Below are 17,655 nucleotides of genomic sequence, written 5' to 3' on the forward strand. Positions count from 1 at the left end.
GTTCATATCTTTCCTGTAGTGTTGAGCCCAGAGCTGTGTATACCGTTCCAGCTGAGGTTGAACTAGTGTCTTGTATAAGTTCAGCATTATCTCCTTGCTCTTGTACGCTATGCCACTAACTGTGTTTACCGTACGTGGATGGCAAGTGTTGTCAATGTCATCCCACCAGAGGCGCACACCTTCCGTAAGCCATTTCCCTGGCTGTCTCATGTAGTCAGCGTAAATGCCAACATACCTTTTAGACAGTTAAAATGGTCACCAGGTTACATTCAATTCTTCAATCGTGCTCAGAGCAGCATTTTATTGTAACTATTATTGTTAATAGCCTTCCTGTGAGTAGTTTTACATTGTTGGAGTGCTGTTTATGCACAGTGCTCCCTCAGTCACTGAAACCTTTTAATATATTTGACCCGACTACACAAGTTGCTGTCGGAGCTCCAGTTAAAGTGGAAAGCACAGAAGTAGATTCTCTCCCTATTTCAGTAATGAGAGCGGTGGGTTTCTGGCTTTGAGTAGTGCTGACGTGGGAAGAAAAGAAACTTGGGGAGGAATGGCTGACATTTGTTGTCCCAGTTAAGCACTGTTCATCGAATCATAGAATCCCTGCAACGCAGAAGAGGCCATTTGGCCCATTGAGTCTGCAGCGACTCTCTGACAAAGTATCTTACCCAGGCCCTCTCCCCGCCCTGTCTGTGTAACTCCACACATTTACTATAGCTGATACACCTAATCTATGCATCTTTGGACACTAAGGGGCAATTTAGTCCGGCCAATCCACCTAACCTGCATATCTTTGAACTGTGGGAGGAAACCGGAGCACCTGGAGAAAACCCACACAGACACTGGGAGAACATGCAAGCTCCACACAGACAGTTCTTCTGAATCTATTAAGCATTTCAGTTCAAATCTTTCCATGAATGAGGTATTTGAATGTGTCCTTTCCTAGGAAGTAAAATAGTAAATCGGAACTTTGATACTTTTGGGCAACCTTTTGCTTTTCTTATCTAAGGTATCAAAAACATGTCTTGAAACATATCCTGTTTAGTTGACATGCCTGTTACTTCTTACAAAGATTTAAAGGTGTCGGTGGGATTTATTGCACAAACATTAGAAACCTCGCCAGGGCTTTGCATCAAAGCTTCCATTGCTCCAGAAACCGATTACGCAAGGTCATTGCCATAGTGTGCCAAAACCTTTCTACGTGGAAGATAAAGGGAGTCTTTTTTGCTCAGTATGGGCCCAACGCTACTCTGTAGTGCCTCACCAAGTAGCTATTCTAGAATCTGGAGTTTGCCTTTTCAAGCTATGATGGAGAGTTGACAGGAAGGAGTCCTAGAGGTGGCAGGTTGTTTGTGTGTGGGGGTGGGTGCAGGAATGGAGGCAATCATAAAACATAAGCACAGAATTAGGCCATTCGGCTTGTCAAATCTGCTCCATTCAATCATGTCTGATAAGGTTATCAACCCCATTCTCCTGCTTTTTCCCCATGACCCTTGATCATTAACCAATCAAGAACCTATCTATCTCTGTCTTAAATGACCTGGCCTCCACAGCCTTCTGTGGCAATGAATTCCATAGATTCACCGTCCTCTGATGGAAGAAATTCCTCCTCCTCTTAGTCCTAGAGGGATATCCCTTTACACTGAGTCTGTGCCTTCCAGTCCTAGTCACTCCGAATAATTGAACCATCTCCCCCACATTCACTCTATCTAGGCCTTTCATTCTTCTGTAGTCCATTGAGTACAGACTCCTCTCGCTCCTCAGATTTCAAGCTTTTCTTTCCTGGAATCATTCTCATGAACCTCTTTGGGACCGTCTTCAAGCCAGCACATCCTTCCTTAGATACGGGGCCCAAAACACAGTGGTAGGGTGGCACAGTGGTTAGCATTGCTGCCTCACAGCACCGAAGACCCGGGTTTGATTCCCAGCTTGGGTCACTGTCTATATGAAGTCTGCAGGTTTTCCCTGTGTCTGCGTTTGTTTCCTCCCATAGTCTGAAAGACATGCTGGTTAGGTGTATTGAACATGCTAAATTCTCCCTCAGTGTACCTGAACAGGTGCCGGAATGTGGCGACTAGGGAATTTTCACCGTAACATCATTGTAATATTAATGTAGCCTACTAGTGATACTAATAAATAAACTTAAACTTAAATTGTTCGCAATATTCTAAACCAGAACCTTATAAAGCCTCAGTAGTACATCCCTTCTTTTCTGTTCTAGTTCTCTCGAAATGAGTGTTAACATTTTATTTGCATTCCTAACTACCAAGTCAACCTGTAAGTTAACCTTAAGAGAATTCTGAACTAAGTCTCCCAAGTCCCTTTGCGTTTCCAATTTTCTGAATTCTCTCCCATTTAGAATATAGTCTACGCCTCTATTCTTCCTACTAAAATGCATAACCTCATTCTTTCCCATACGCTATTCCATCTGCCACTCCTTTGCCCACTCTCTTAACATGTTCAAATTCTTCTGCAACCTCCCTGCCTCTTCAATACTACCTGTCCCTCTGCCTATCTTTGTATCATCTGCCACAATGCCCTCAGATCCTTCATCTAGATCATTTATGTACACAGTGAAAAGTTGTGGTCCCAACACTGACCCCTGCAGATCTCAAAGTCACCAGCTGCCATCCCGAAAAGGACCCCTTTATCCCCACTCTCTGTCTTCCACCAGTCAGCCAATCTTCTATCCATGCTAGTGTCTTGCCTCTCACACCATGGGCTCTTATCTTACTCAGCAACCTCCTGCCCGGCACCTTGTCAAAGGCCTACTGAAAATCAAAGTAGGTAACATCCACTGCCTCTCCTTTATCTAACCTGCTTGTTACTTCCTCAGAGAATTCTAACAGATTTGTCAGGCGTGACTCCCCTTAATGAAACCATACATGACTTCCACATTTCAGTAACTTATTGTGGGGTGGGGGCTGGAGATGCCAGTGAGTGTCAGCTTTGTAAGCTGCACAATATTTCACCCAATGATGTACTGATGTACAGTTAGCTGATCAGCCAATGGTGACCTGGCCAAGGGGCATTCCTGTTCCTTCTACTTTTGGAAAGGTTCACATTCAGTAACCGGCAGGAAATAGAGCCCTTTTAAGACTGGTGACCATCTTCTATCTGATTTCTTCCTCTAGTTTCAACACCAGCAGCGGAGTTTGGTGATGGAGAGTGCAGTCCCCTCGGACCGTGGCAATTACACATGCGTGGTTAAGAACAAGTACGGCAGCATTAGCCACATCTACCAGCTGGACATACTCGGTAAGACGATTCTTCAGTTCGATTAGGCTGCTAACAAATATAGGGTTGAAACCACAGTGTGTGATATTGGTAATGAGAGAGGTCACGGTTTCAAGCTCCAGTCCCAGGCTTGAGGACTTTGCCCAGGTTGACGCTCCTGAACTGGACTCAGAAGGCTCCTGTTTTCTAAGAAGTGCTGTCATTTCAGGTGAGATAATAAACTGAGATCTCACCTCCCTGTTCTGGTGGGCAAAACTGATCATGTGACACTACCCTAAGAGGAGCTTGCCCTCTATCATCAAAAACAGATGGACTAGTAATTTATTTCTTTGCTGCTAATGGGATCTTGTGCAAGATTAGCTGTAGCGTTTGCCAATATCTCTATGGATCGGAAGTAACCCATTCATTGTGAAGTGTTCTGGGGATACCCTTGGAATGTGATGATGTGTTATATAAATACAAGATTCTTTATTTACTCAGCCATTCTTCCTTGTAAGAAGTCTCACCACTCCAGGTTAAAGTCCAACAGGTTTATTTGGAATCACAAGCTTTTGGTGCGCTGCTCCTTCATCAGGTGAGTCAGCACTCCGAAAGCTCTTGGTTCCAAATAAACCTGTTGGATTTTAACCCGGTGTTGTGAGACTTCTTACTGTGCCCACTCCAGTCCAACATTGGCATCTCCACCTCATTCTTCCTTGAGGCATAGATTCCTCACTGGGCAATGACTTGTGCTGATCAGCCTACGGTACCTCATCAAGCTAATCCTGAATCTTACCAAGGAGAACATCGCAGCCTTGCCCAAACCTGCCTTCAACTGGTCTATTCTGAATCTCGGAGAACAATCAAAATAGGGAATTGTGATTGATTTCACCCACTCAAAATCAGAGGTGCTGAGGTCTTTTGTAGCACCCCGCTGAGGTGAGTTAGCTGAGTACAGAATGGAAGTTGGGACCTCTGGGCTTGCAAGGGGGAGGCACTTAATGATGGAGAGGATGATGAACTATGGGGTTGCACCTCAGATCCATCACACATTCTTATTTTGTTGATCTGAATGAGATTTTCTGGAGTAAATGGCTTGCTGCTGCTTAATTAAAGCAGATGTGAAATGGGTGGTTTAGTCATTGACATCCGATATTTACGCCCAAAGTCCAAATTGCTCCCAAAGACTGAAATCTCAAGCTCAAGTCAACCTTAACCTCTGTCTGGAGACCAGTGAGCACGTGATCCTGGCAGAGGCAAGGCAAGAAAAACAAACTTCTGAAAAACACAGCAGCCACTGTGAATTCCTTTAAAAAGGGGCTGGAGAAATATTGAGATGTGAACAATGCTGGGGCTATAGGAGGAGGAAACTCCTGAGAAGATTGAGGATGGGTGGGAGGGCAGTGGCTGTGGAAGGCAGCAGTCCATTGGGATTGAGTGACTGAGCTGAATGAATAATCTGGAGTTTAGCTTGATTACCTTGGGGAAGCTGGGAGTATTTATTCAGAACTACCCCACGGGACATTAAATGGATGAAATGAGACCATAACAGAGAAACAACATATGGTTTGTGAAGGAATGGACTTTTTCTTATCTTCTGAACCTGAGAGGTACTTAAAGATTAGAATGGAAGATGAAAGTAGTGGCTTTAAATTATAACAATTTATTATTATTGAAAAAAAATCACTAATTACTTTTGTCTGTAATAACAATGATTTCTAATACACTTAAAGGCAATTATAGAAAATCCAATTGTAAAACTCTTTAGGGATTGGATAATAAATTGCTGAAGAGTCAGTAGCTTTGCATCTCATATTGATTAGGAATTGAAAGAAAATCACCTTTAATAAGATGTTATTGTGCATTCAAACAAGCCTCAAGGTTAACCTGTTTACTGCATGGAGAATATTAAATATTAAATAAGGGGTGAAAGGATTGCTTTAATTTAAAGCTGATTCATTGCTCTTTCTGAAGGTTATAGTCAACTTTTGTTGACTTGTTTAAGAAAATGGGATTTACTGTTCACTGAGTGATCTGCAGTCAACAGTGAAGTCCAGATATTGTGTGCCCCCAGGACATCCCAAGAGACATCCCTAAACAGTTCATATCCAGGGAAGTACCTTTAAAGTGTAGTGACTGTTGCAATGTCGGAAATGGGCCAGTGAATTTACATTTAATATACCAACTGCAGTCTGATAATTCTCTGCCTAGAGCTTGTGCTCAGCTCTCTGAAGTGAAACCTGTACTCACAACATTGTAACACAGGATGCTGAGTGCCACCATCTGAAACACAGCTCCCAAGATCTTCAGTCGTGTCAGCAGCTCAGGTAAACAAAGCTCCCTGCCTGTGCCTTATTTACTTGGCTTGTGCCAAGTTAGTTGATATTCTGGCTGGGCTCCAGGTCTATATTGAGGAATGGAAAATCATCCTGGGCTCTGACTCCTGATTGCTCTACTGCGATCCCTCTGGATTTAGGCTATCTACCCAGGGCAGGTGGAATCGGGTGCAAGTGAGATGGTTGGTTACACTGCAAGGACTCAAGAGTCTTCTGATTGGCATAGTTCAATGCCAATAATGATCCAACTAAATACAAATAGACTGCAGCAGCATTCAAGTAAGGACAATTGGAAAATCCAGGCTTCAGTGTCAATGCACTCACCTGCTGGGGGAGGTGGATGTATCAGAGAGTGATAACTGGCAGCTAAGGAATACTACAGCAGTATCAGTGAATGGCTAATAACAAGTGGGTGAAGAATAGGAATATGAGAGCCAGGTTTTTTCTGATGGTTCCTGAACATCATTGTGAAACGGTAAGTGAGCTGGTTAGGCACATTGGCTATGCTAATTTCTCCTTCAGTGTATCTGAACAGGTACCTGAGTGTGGCGATTAGAGGATTTTCACAGTAACTTCATTGCAGTGTTAATGTAAGCCTACCTCTGACACTAATAAATAAACTTAAACTCAAAAAAATCTTAAACTCAAGTGCCGACTTTGTGTATCTAGGGATTGGGACCATATTGCATAATTTTTTTTATTCATCGGTGGGATGTGGACCTCACTGTCAAGCCCTTGTGAAGGTGGTGGTGAGCCTTTTACCAAATGAGGTTCTCAAGGGGAAAGCCTTGTTATTTTAGCTGTGTTTTTTTTCTGACATGCTTATTCAGTCTCTCATAAGCGTTGGGAAAATGGAAAGAGAATGTATGGCCCGTGAGACCACCAGATCTCCCAGACAGAATAGCGAATATTCTAAACTTCATACAAGTACATCAAACTTTGTGTTTATAAGAAAGGACCAGAGCGCGTTGTAAAAATAATATAGCATCATATTGGATCATTGAAAGCCCTCATACTAATACCAGGAGTTGGGCCCAGTCCCAAAAAACTTCAGCACCCTAATCTATGATTCCTGTCAAAGCTTGATTAAAGCCTACAGCTACAGTGAGAAGAAGGTTGTGTGGTTAGATACCGCAGAAGCTGATTTGAAACATAGGTATTAAAATGAGGATTAATATTCAAAATGAACTGTCACAGTTGGTGAGTTGCAGTGGTATGAGATATAATTAATTACATTTTTAATTCAAGGTCACCTTTGTTGATAATGTAAACACCACGTAGGATGTGTTATAACAGATATTCAAATACATGGGTTTCTTCCATTTATTATCTCATGTCAGTAATAGACTTGGTTTTATTGAGTCTTGCCTCTGTTGATCTCCATGCCAATTCTGCAGCCATACATTGGCATCTTATTTTGTTTAGTGCAATAGTTCAGGACAAGGTCCTGAGCTTAAGATGCCCTGATGTACGATCCACTGAAAACCTGGGACTACAGCCACACAGTATTTGTAACCTTGCCTTGCTTTCTTGTCCCTATCACACCCCATTCTACGCAAGAACCTCGATAAAAATCCCACATCTCTTGATTTGAGGCCAGAGGAACATGCGAGCTCAGTGACAGAATTTGAAGAAATGGAGAAAGTTCCCAAGTCGGAGTGCCTTTGGGAAGGATGGTGATTAAAAAGGAGAGTGCTAACAGAGGGAGTGGCACAAGGAAATTTAAAATTAAGCAGACCTCAGTTTAGGGGGATGAACCATCTGCTGTTGATATGTAGAACTTGGTATTGTAATGGCTGGTATCAACTAGGTCAATAGCCTGGTATTTTGTTGAGCAAGGTGAATATTCACAAGAGTTTCATTCTCTTTGAATTTGGTTGGTTTCCTGTAGATCAGATAGATTGGGTAGGATATATAGTGTAGCAATATAATGCGTGGAAGGAATAGGCTGGATGGATCAAATGGCCTTTCTAATTCCATACTCATGATAAAGCTGCCAGTAGTATTCACATATAACGATAAGAGAAAGTCATTCATTTGTCAAATCTTCCAGTATTCTCTCTTTTCCTGGCATCTGAGACTCTTTTCCTTAATTCTGCTAGCTCAGCAGGCAGCTTAATTCAGATGCTGATAATCTTGTACCCTACAGATAAATAATACTAATCTTTTTTATTATTAATTCCAAAATGAAATTATGGGCTTTGTTTTATTTTAATCTGAAAATGTTTCCTTCACTTTTAGAAAGGTCTCCACATCGGCCTATTCTTCAGGCGGGACTGCCTGCGAACCAGTCAGTCGTTGTGGGCAGTGATGTGGAATTCCATTGCAAAGTCTTCAGCGACGCACAGCCACACATACAGTGGCTGAAACACGTGGAAGTCAATGGCAGCAAACTGGGGCCAGATGGAACTCCATACGTCGTGGTGCTGAAAGTAAGTAGCAGGATTGTTGAGCAGTACATTGGGTTAACGTGGCAGTCAGTAATCCCATCTTAGTGGCATCACACACGCAAAGTGAAAATGTAATTATTACACACAAATATTCAAAGACTCAACAATGACTTGCATTTCTGTAGCACCTTTAACATCGAGAAACATCCCAAAATGCTTCACTGGAACGTTAACAGACAGGAGCCAAAGAGGAGATATTGAGATAATTGAGTAAAGATAAAGGAGGGACAAAGAGGTGGCTTTTTATGAGGGTCTTAAAGGAGAAGAGAAAGGTTTAGTGGTTTAAGAAGGGAACTCCAGAGATTAAGTTCTGAATGATTGAAGAGAAGAACTGGGCTGGAGACGCACAAGAGGTGGATGTTGGAGGAAAGCCGAGTTCTGTAAGGGCTATGGGGCCAGAAAAGATTACACAGGTAGGGCAGGTAAAAGGCCACAGGAGGATTTAAACACAAAGATGTGCATTTAAATTAATGAAAGTGTTAGCAAAATTAAGTGACTGTTGATGGGCAAGTGAGCAAATGAACCACCCAGTGTTACACTGAACCAACCACTGCAAAAGGCCTGTAGCTCATTGTGTAGTCCATGCTGATCTCAGCCAGGACAGAACGGGACACAAATAACAATCAGGAGTGAGCGCTTTAAATTTCTCCCAAAATGGGAGACTGAGCCTACTTATAAGTTTCCCTAATGCGACCTCTACCTAACCCAACACAGAGAAAGACTGACACCCCACACAATCCTTTTGGTATGTGTTTGTGCACCCTTACAGGTTTACTCTCAAGCAAGAAGTGTGAGTGCTTGGGAGAGTTGAAACTCGTTCCATTTGCAGATTCTTCACAGCAATTCAGCACAGAAAACTTGAAATTAAATCGCCTTGAGCATCACATTGAATCATGATATAGAATTCCCCCAAAAGAACTGAAAAAATACTGCATCCTACACACAAAAATGCAGCTTGATATGCAGAAGAGCATAAACTAATGGTCTTGCTGAATTTTAGCTCCACTAATGTTTTGTCCCCAGTGTGGTGGCAGTGTTAAGTGACCACCAGTCTCACAGTGAGATGTTTACTGGCCACACAGTCCAGCATTGAAAAATTCAGTCTGTCTGCACATTCTCCCATCAATGTAATTTTGTTTTTAAATTACCCAGAGTCCTACCAAGCCCAGCTTGAAAAGCTGGATGCACACCGAGGTTGACAATTAGACAATGACTCTTATATCCGTATTTTAGTAAAGCAAACGGCAGGAAATATTTTAAACCTTTGCTTATCCCGCTGTTGTTTGAGCTGGTTGCAGGGATGCTCATGTCTGTGGATTCAGTGGAGCCACTTTGAGCTGCTGTGTTGTTGAAAGCCTATCCTTAAATCTGGGATCAGAGAAGGTAATAGGGAAAAAGCATGGGGTGTGGGGGCGGGGGACATAGCAGAATGTGTGTGGAATGTGCACAGTGAGCACAAAGAAGATTTTCACATAGGCACAGAGCAAACAATGGCATCACGTGGATTTAACAGCCCTGCTAGGAATGAAGGGCCACTGGCTTGGAACTAAACAGCTTTCACTTTAAGAGAAGAGAAGAGATAGGAAAAAGTTACCTGATTAAAAACAGGCCTGAAATAGTACTTTTCGTGCAGCTTGTCATTCAGACAACATATCAATGTTTTGGTAGAAATTTTAAGAAGGAAATGCCAGAGGTTAGGGCCCGGACTGAAGGGAGGAAGTGGGTTGAAGGTGTACAACAGATGAGTGTTGGAGGAAAGCAGAGTTCTTAAAGGGCTGTGGGACTGAAAAGATTTACACAAATAGAGCAGGTATGAAGCCATGGGAGCATTTGAATAGAAGTAACGTGCAAATTCATTGGATGTTGTGTCCTCTGAATCCAGGCATCAGTCCAATACTCTCTATTTTAACAAGTTGATAGATGTAGAGTCTTTGAGAAAAGTGCTTGATTGTTATAATTTATAGATAACACAGTGCTGTAAGATGCTTCATGATGCACTGTGGCATGGACAATCCTTCTCATTCCCCAAGAAAAAAGAGTTCTCTCAAGCACCTCGCAAAGAAAGCAGTGTCTCTTGATTACGCTTTTGGTTGCACAAAGTTTGAGGAACGGCTTCAGCTGTTTAGACCATAAATGATATGTCACCCCTCTAAGGTGAATGCAACTGTTCCCACAGGACTAGTCAAAGAAGAGCAGGGGAGTTCTAATCAATATTTATCTCTCCGTCAACATCGCTGAAAAGGATTATCAGGTTATTATCACATTACTGTTATGGGACCTGACTGTGTGCAAATTAGCTGCCACGTTTTTTAAACTGCAATAGTAACGTCACTTTAACCATACTAAGCAGTAAAGCCTTTTGGGTTGTCTTGATCATGAAAGGTGCAATATAAGTGCAAGTTCTTTTGCATGCAAGACATGTAATTTAAACTTTAATGTGACACATGATAATCAGCAAAAGTGACCATGAAACTGACAAATTGTTCGAAAAAAATCCCACCTGTCGCCCTTATTGAGCCCTGGTCAGCATGTGACTTAATTTCACACCAATATGTTTGATTCATAACTGCCCTCTGAAATGCCATCAAGCCATCACTTCCTCAGGGATGGGCATTAGTTGTCAATTTTATCTGAAACAGCCACAGGCAGAGACTGAATTTAAAAAGTCTTGTGAGCTTGCACAGTGCAGTTTGCCTTCCAACTGCTACAGCCTCCCAACAAGTGGATCGAAGAGAGTGGAACCACTGGTTCTGGGAACTGACCAGTGGCTGCAAACAAGAGCCTGCCTTTTTGGGGGGTAATAGTGGGGGAGGGGGGGGGGGGGCATCCAGGAGTTGATGTTAAAAATTTCCCCTGCCACCCCAGTCTTTACATAACACACAGCCCAATGAGTAGATGATCTGAATAACAGTAAGCATTTTACTATTGCATTGGTTTAGAGTCGTGAAGTGTTGAGTTAACATGACCTCACTGAGAGTTTATGAAATGTTTTTTTGGAATGTTAGCTAGGTTTTATGTCTGTGACAAATATATTTCCTGCCGATTAAAAAAAAATAATGTTTTCTGTCATTCCCCTGCACACCACCGCCCCCCACACTCCAAGAGAAGGCATACCCTAAGTTCATAAAGCCATAGGATGAACTTAGGGGAGGCGTTGGCCTAGTGATACTGTTACTGGACTATTAATCCAGAAACTCAGTCTGGGAACCCAGGTTCGAATCCCACCGCGGCACCGATGGTGGAATTTAAATTCAATAAAAAATGTCTGGAATTACGAATCTACTGATGACCATGAAACCATTGTCGATTGTCAGAAAAATCCATCTGGTTCACTGATGTCCTTTAAGGAAGGAAATCTGCCATCCTTTCCTGGTCTGGCCTACACGTCACTCCAGAGAGACAGCAATGTGGTTGACTCTCAACTGCCCTCCAAGGACAACTAGAGATGGGCAATAAATGCTGGCCAGCCAGTGACGCCCACGTCCCACACATTAATAAAAAAAAACTCTGCCAGTGGAAAATGTAGCAGGTTCTGGAAAATGTAACATCCTGCAAAGAGATATCCAGAATGTGTGACAGAATCTCTTTAAATACAAGACTCAGTCGTCTGGACATAAACCATTTGTGGGTCCATAATCCAGCTGTCAGAGCGTAGAATCCCTATGCAGAAACAGGCCATTCAGCCCACAAGTGTGCACCAACTCTCCAACAGAGCATCTCACCCAGACCCTATCCCCAATATCCCACTTTACCCAAGTAATCCCCCTAACCTACACACCCTAGGATGAGGGGCAACTTAATATGCATGACTTTGGACTGTGGGAGGAGACTGACACACCAGGAGAAAACCCACACAGGCACTGGAAGAATGTGCAACTCCTGGGTCAATTTTCCAGAAGGTGACTGGTTAATAAGCCATCTCCGGACTCAGCAACCAATATGTGATGGCAAGATGTTTGAGGAGGAGAGTGTGCCAATCAGCGAGCGGGCTGGCATCTTTCACCAGGACCGAGGCAGAAGCCTCAAAGAAAGCTGGAGTGAATTGGCTGTGAGAAAGGGCTAAGCGAGCCAGCAGCCCTTCTGGCACCCTGAGCACAGACTCTCTTAGCTGCTCTTGTAAAGGCAAACTACATGCTTGCTATTTGCACCATTTAACAGCCAGGCTGCAACTTACCTTCATGCTGCTTGGACCTTGCATGGTGCAGCTGTCCCTGTGAATAGCCAAGGTGGTGAAATAGCGTGGGGCCTGCCCTTGGAAATTTGCTGCATATTGCCCATTTAAGAGACTTGCTGCCCCTGCCATCAATGCTCAGAATCCACCTCCAGGAAAAAAGATCAGAGGTGGGAATGCAGAGTGGAAACTGGCAGAACGGTATTTATGCTCTGAGCTTGTTGCTGGCCCTCCAAACCTGCCTCCAAGGGCCAAGTTAAAATTCCCTCCCTGCAGGACGACCACAATTTGCACTTAAACAGAGCCCCAGCATCTTGATTTCAATCTTCAGCCATATCGATCCATTCCACATGTTATTGAGGAACATCTGAAGGCACCGAATACTGCAAAAAGCTGTGAGCCGTGACAATAATCGGGCAATAGAACTGAAGCCTTGTGGTTTAAAACTCGCAGCACCCCAAGCCAAGCTGCTCCAGTACATACACACCACTAGCATCCAACTAGCTATGTTGAAGATTGCCTAGCGTGTCCTGTGCACAAAAACAGGACAAATCCAACCCAACCAATTAGCGACCCATAAAATCTACACTCAATCATCAGAAAAATTATGGAAGGGGTCATCAACAGTGCAATCAAGCAACACTTGCTTAACAATTTCCGGTTAAGTGATGCTCAGTTTGCGTCCTGCCAGGGTCATGTAGCTCCTGACCTCATTATAACCTTGGATCAAACATGGGCAAAAGAGCTGAACTCCAGAGGTGAGGTGAGAGTGACAGCCCTTGACATCAAGGCTGCTTTTCATCAAGTGTGATATCAAGGAGCCCTACTGAAGCAGTCCATGTCCAATTACAATAAGACCTGGACAGTATCCAGACTTGGGCTGACATGGGGCACATGTTACTTGCCATTTAGTGCCAGGCAATGAACATCTCCAACAAGACAGAATCTAACCATTGCCACTTGGTATTCAAGGATATTTCCATCGCTGACCCCTCCACTATCAAAACCCTGAGGGTTACCATTGATCAGAAACTGAACTGGATGAGCCATATAAATACAAGAGCAGCTCAGAGACAAGGAAACCTGTGGCAGGTAACTTGCCTCCTGATTCCCCAAAGCCTGGGCAAAGCAGCATGCTTGATTTGCATCCTTTTCACAAACCTTCACTCCCTCCACCACCAATGCACAGTGGCAGCAGCGTGTACCATCTACAAGATGCACTGCAGGAACTCACCAGGGCTCTTGGCAGCATCTTCCAATCCGCTGACCATTATAATCTATGAGGACAAGGGCAAGAGATACCTGGGACCACCACCACCACCTGGCAGATCCCTTCCAAATCACTCACCTTGTTGACTTTGGAATACATCGCCATCCCTTCAATGTTGCTGGGTCCAAATCCTGGAACTTTCTCCCTAACTGCACTCTGAATGTACCTATACCACATGAACTGCAGTGACTCAAGAAGACAGCTCACCACTACCTTCTCAAGGGCAATAGGGGATTGGCAATGGCTGCTGACTTAGCCAGCAAAGCCCACGCCCCGGGAATGAATTCTTAAAAGATGTGACTCCGGATCCACAACAATGTGGTTGACTTTTAATTCCCCTATGTTTTAAGCAAAAAAAAGGGACAATGCCTATATGTTACCCTCCATAGTTAAGGATCCATTAATATATGCTTTGTAGTGTAGAGAATTCCTTGTAGAGGACATACTTCTGGAAGAAGATTGTTCATTAGAAATTCTCATAATTATCAAATTGGACCAGGGTATCCCAACAGAACAATGCCAGTGATTTTGTTATCATGAGATTTCACTGTAGTGTGTTTAATATTTAATCAGAGCAAAGAGGCACCACCAGGTGAAACTGGGTTTACCCTGGAAGGACTGAGGTGGGATAAAGTTCCCAGAGAGTCTCTGTGTTGTAATGGACGAGGATCCAAAATAACCCACCCCCTCACACTGACCCTGAAAGAGAAGGGAGGGAATAATCAGGTAGAGTTTTCAAATCTTCTTGCCTAATAATAAAGGTTTATTACCTTATTGTCACACACCTACCATTTAAAAAAATGTGATCAAAGGATCTGGGCACTGCTGGCTGGGCCAACATTTATTGTCCATGCATAATTGCCCTTGAAAGGTGCTGGTGATTCTTGAACAGCTGCAGTCCAGGCGGTGTAGGTACACCCACAGTGCTGTTCGGGAGGGAGTTCCAGGATTTTGAGCCAACAACAGTGACGGAACGGCAATACATTTCCAATCAGGATTCTGTGTGGTTTAGAGGGCAACGTGCATCTAACAATGGGACAGGCAGATCAGAGGGAAAAGAGAGGTCCAATGCCAAGTTTGTTTTTAACACCCACCCTCTATCCAGTGGTCCCAGTTGGGAATGTCTACTGCTACCGTTGGCTGTAGCCATGCTGTGGAGCTGCATCTGAACCTACTGACCTGTTCTGTGTGATCTATTCTTTCAGTCGTGGATAAGTAATACCGCTGAAGCGGACGCTAAACTCATTCTTTACAATGTGACAGAACAGGATGAGGGCGAGTATCTGTGTAGAGCCACCAATTTCGTTGGCATGGCTGAAAAACCGCACTGGCTGTACGTCAACAAACCGAAACCAGGTAAACGCAAAACTCTGTCCCAGGCCTCGAATCCCCAAGTGTGACCTTTAACCCCCCAGTCACCCGTCCCCTGGACACCATCGCCAGCCCAGTATGGAGAAAGAAAATCCCTTGTATGTTACTGAACTCAACTGCTGCAGGCTGCCAACCAATCACTTGCCTCTTCCCTGCTACTCATCGAAAGAAAACCCCACGCTGCTTTCCCCTTGCTGTGGAAAAAATTCCTACAATACAGGATTGCATTCCATCTTTCACACTTTTCCTGTCGTTATCCCCGTTTTCTCTCATTTCTACTAATTTAAAAGAGACTATCACATTCAATAACCATTGGCTGCTCTTTCATTGCTGTTTTGTTTGACAGTGCTGTCCTTGTTCACCCCCTTTGCCTCTTCCAATTAACGTGACTATTTCTGAAAAAAATAACCTTGTATTTAAACCTGACTTTGAAGCAATCCAGCGTATTGTGGGTCAATTTTTCCCCTCCAATTCAAACACTTGTTTTTGCTCTTGCATGCCTAATAATGGGACAGAGAGAGTGAGAGCCTGGTGAAGGGAACTCTTGACTAATGTGCAGGGTGCGAAGGTAGGAATGTGTATCACATTGAATCATTCTGGAGCAGGATGGAACCTTCTATATGTACTTGAACCTGCTTTCAGGTCTGTGGTGTGCAGGGCCTTTAATGATCAAACCCTACCTTATTGTATCCTTTCTCTTCATTTTCTCCTATCCTGTTTGGTGTCTTTTTTTTTGTAGACTGCTGGTATTAACACAACGGATAAGGAAATAGAAATTCTGTACTTGCGAAATGTTACTTTTGAGGATGCAGGGGAGTATACCTGTTTGGCTGGTAATTCTATTGGGTTTTCGCATCACTCTGCGTGGTTATCCGTTCTGCCAGGTATTGCTGCTCTTTCAAATTCTCTCTTGTGATTATTGTGTAATGGTTCTTTCGTCAAAGTGGGAAGACTGTTCTGCATTTTGTCCTTTTAGTCACACTTACTTTAAACAGGAAGCCTCACCATCTGTATCCATTCTTTAAAAAATTTATTTATTGGTGTCACAAGTAGGCTTGCATTCACATTGCAATGAAGTTACTGAGAAAATCCCCTAGTTGCCACACTCTGGTGCCTGTTCGGGTACACGAGGGAGAATTTAGCATGGCCGATGCACCTAACCTGCACATCTTTCACACTGTGGGAGGAAACCGGAGCACCGGAGGAAACCCACGCAGACCAGGGGAGAATGTGCAAACTCCACACAAACAGTAACCCAAGCGGGGAATTGAACCTGGGTCCCTGGCACTATGAGGCAGCAGTGCTAACCAGTGTGCCACCAATTTTTAGTTAAATACTTCCCAATTCTATCTATTAAATCCTCCTTGCCCATCACCTCATTAGATATCAGCATCCAAGATATTGAGTGTTGGATGGCTATTTAACCTCCCACTGAGGTGAACAACAGCCATGGCTGAATTCTCTTCCATTCCTTCTTCCCTGGGCCAGGCTGGTCCAGACCAATTATGACACTAGCATATGCCGATCTTCCTCAGCTCACCTTGATTGTGTCAACATGTAACCTGGGGATTCAACCTGGGCACCTCATGATGTCCACAACCCAATTCTCCCTCACACAGACGCGGGTGCTGGTCAATCTAGAGAAAACATTCAAAAAATTAAGGATCAACTAGAATGCTTATTTCTCATTTGTGTGTATTTTTTTCCACTTCCTCCCTCCTTAAAGTTTATGTTAATATGTCAGCGTGCGCTGAAATTATCTGGAAAACTTAATGAAAGGAGAAATCAAACGTATAATGTGACATTCTGAAAGAGTGAACTTGCTGAGACATCCAGGCTCAGTAATTTTACCTCCACTAACGTATCTTCCCCCATTGAGCGTCAGTCTGAACGGCCGATAGCTCAGGTCGTGGCATTGATTGAATCTTTTCAGCTGCATAAATGATAATGTCTTGGGACACGAGGAGAAAACAACATCCCTTAACGCTCATTCGGCTCCCTCTCAATGTCGGACTCACCAATTCCTCCCAGGCAGGCTTCCTGTCCACCAGCATGTGGATGTACATTTCTGAAGGGAAGGGATCCAGATGGTGAAGATTTCTGTTTGAATGTAAAATGATGGAAATAATTATGCTTTTCAAGTACGATGATTTTGCCAGCCTGTTTTTAATGATTAACGGGTGACCCCCCCATACTAAGACACACAGCCCGCTCCTGTCAGAATATAAACTAAAACTTGAGCTTGGCGGTAAAATTAAATATAGTAATGCAATCAATTCATAAACCAGGTTTGTTCATTAATTACCATGTGGTTTCCATGGCACTGCAATCCAGAGATACCTTATCATTAGAGAGCCAGTCCCTTGTTATCATCCAGAAATACCCACAGCACAGATGTGACATCAAATAAAATACCAGTTAATAAAATTAAACATTCTGTAGGCCTATTCACCCAGAAACGGAAATACCAATAGCAAAAGTAGCTGGGCAGTGAGCAGAAAACTTTTGCAGTGGATAATAAAACATTAAAACCGTAGAAAAGTAATGATGCAGAAAGCAGCAATCCAGCCTGTTGGGTCTATGCTGGCCAAAAACTAAACTAACTCCACAATATCCACTGCATTACCCTTATCATTTCTCTTTGTTATTTTCTGAAAACATTCTGTACCATTATAGAACATAGAACATTACAGCGCAGTACAGGCCCTTCGGCCCTCGATGTTGCGCCGACCAGTGGAACCAATCTAATGACCCTCTAACCTAAACTATTCCAATATTATCCATATGCCTATCTACTGACCATTTGAACGCCCTTAAAGTTGGCGAGTCCACAACTGCTGC

General features: G+C 43.4%; 1 protein-coding gene across 11 annotated transcripts in view; it reads left to right on the plus strand.

The window, feature by feature from the left end:
- The window catches only part of LOC145351715 (fibroblast growth factor receptor 3-like), a 170,276-nt gene that overhangs the window by 94,427 nt on the left and 58,194 nt on the right, over positions 1-17,655 (plus strand). For 10 of the 11 annotated variants that reach the window (XM_080201408.1, XM_080201330.1, XM_080201671.1 and 7 more), the window contains exons 6-8: positions 3,135-3,258; positions 7,794-7,984; positions 14,649-14,799. In XM_080201408.1, coding sequence (XP_080057534.1) covers positions 3,135-3,258; positions 7,794-7,984; positions 14,649-14,799 — 466 coding nt within the window. Of the gene's footprint in view, positions 1-3,134; positions 3,259-7,793; positions 7,985-14,648; positions 14,800-15,553; positions 15,699-17,655 lie in introns of all 11 variants that reach the window. The other variant, XM_080201902.1, reaches the window with a different exon arrangement.

Source organism: Carcharhinus amblyrhynchos, chromosome 1, assembly GCF_965287045.1.
Source record: "Carcharhinus amblyrhynchos chromosome 1, sCarAmb.v2.hapA, whole genome shotgun sequence".
Classification (NCBI taxonomy): Eukaryota; Metazoa; Chordata; class Chondrichthyes; order Carcharhiniformes; family Carcharhinidae; genus Carcharhinus; species Carcharhinus amblyrhynchos.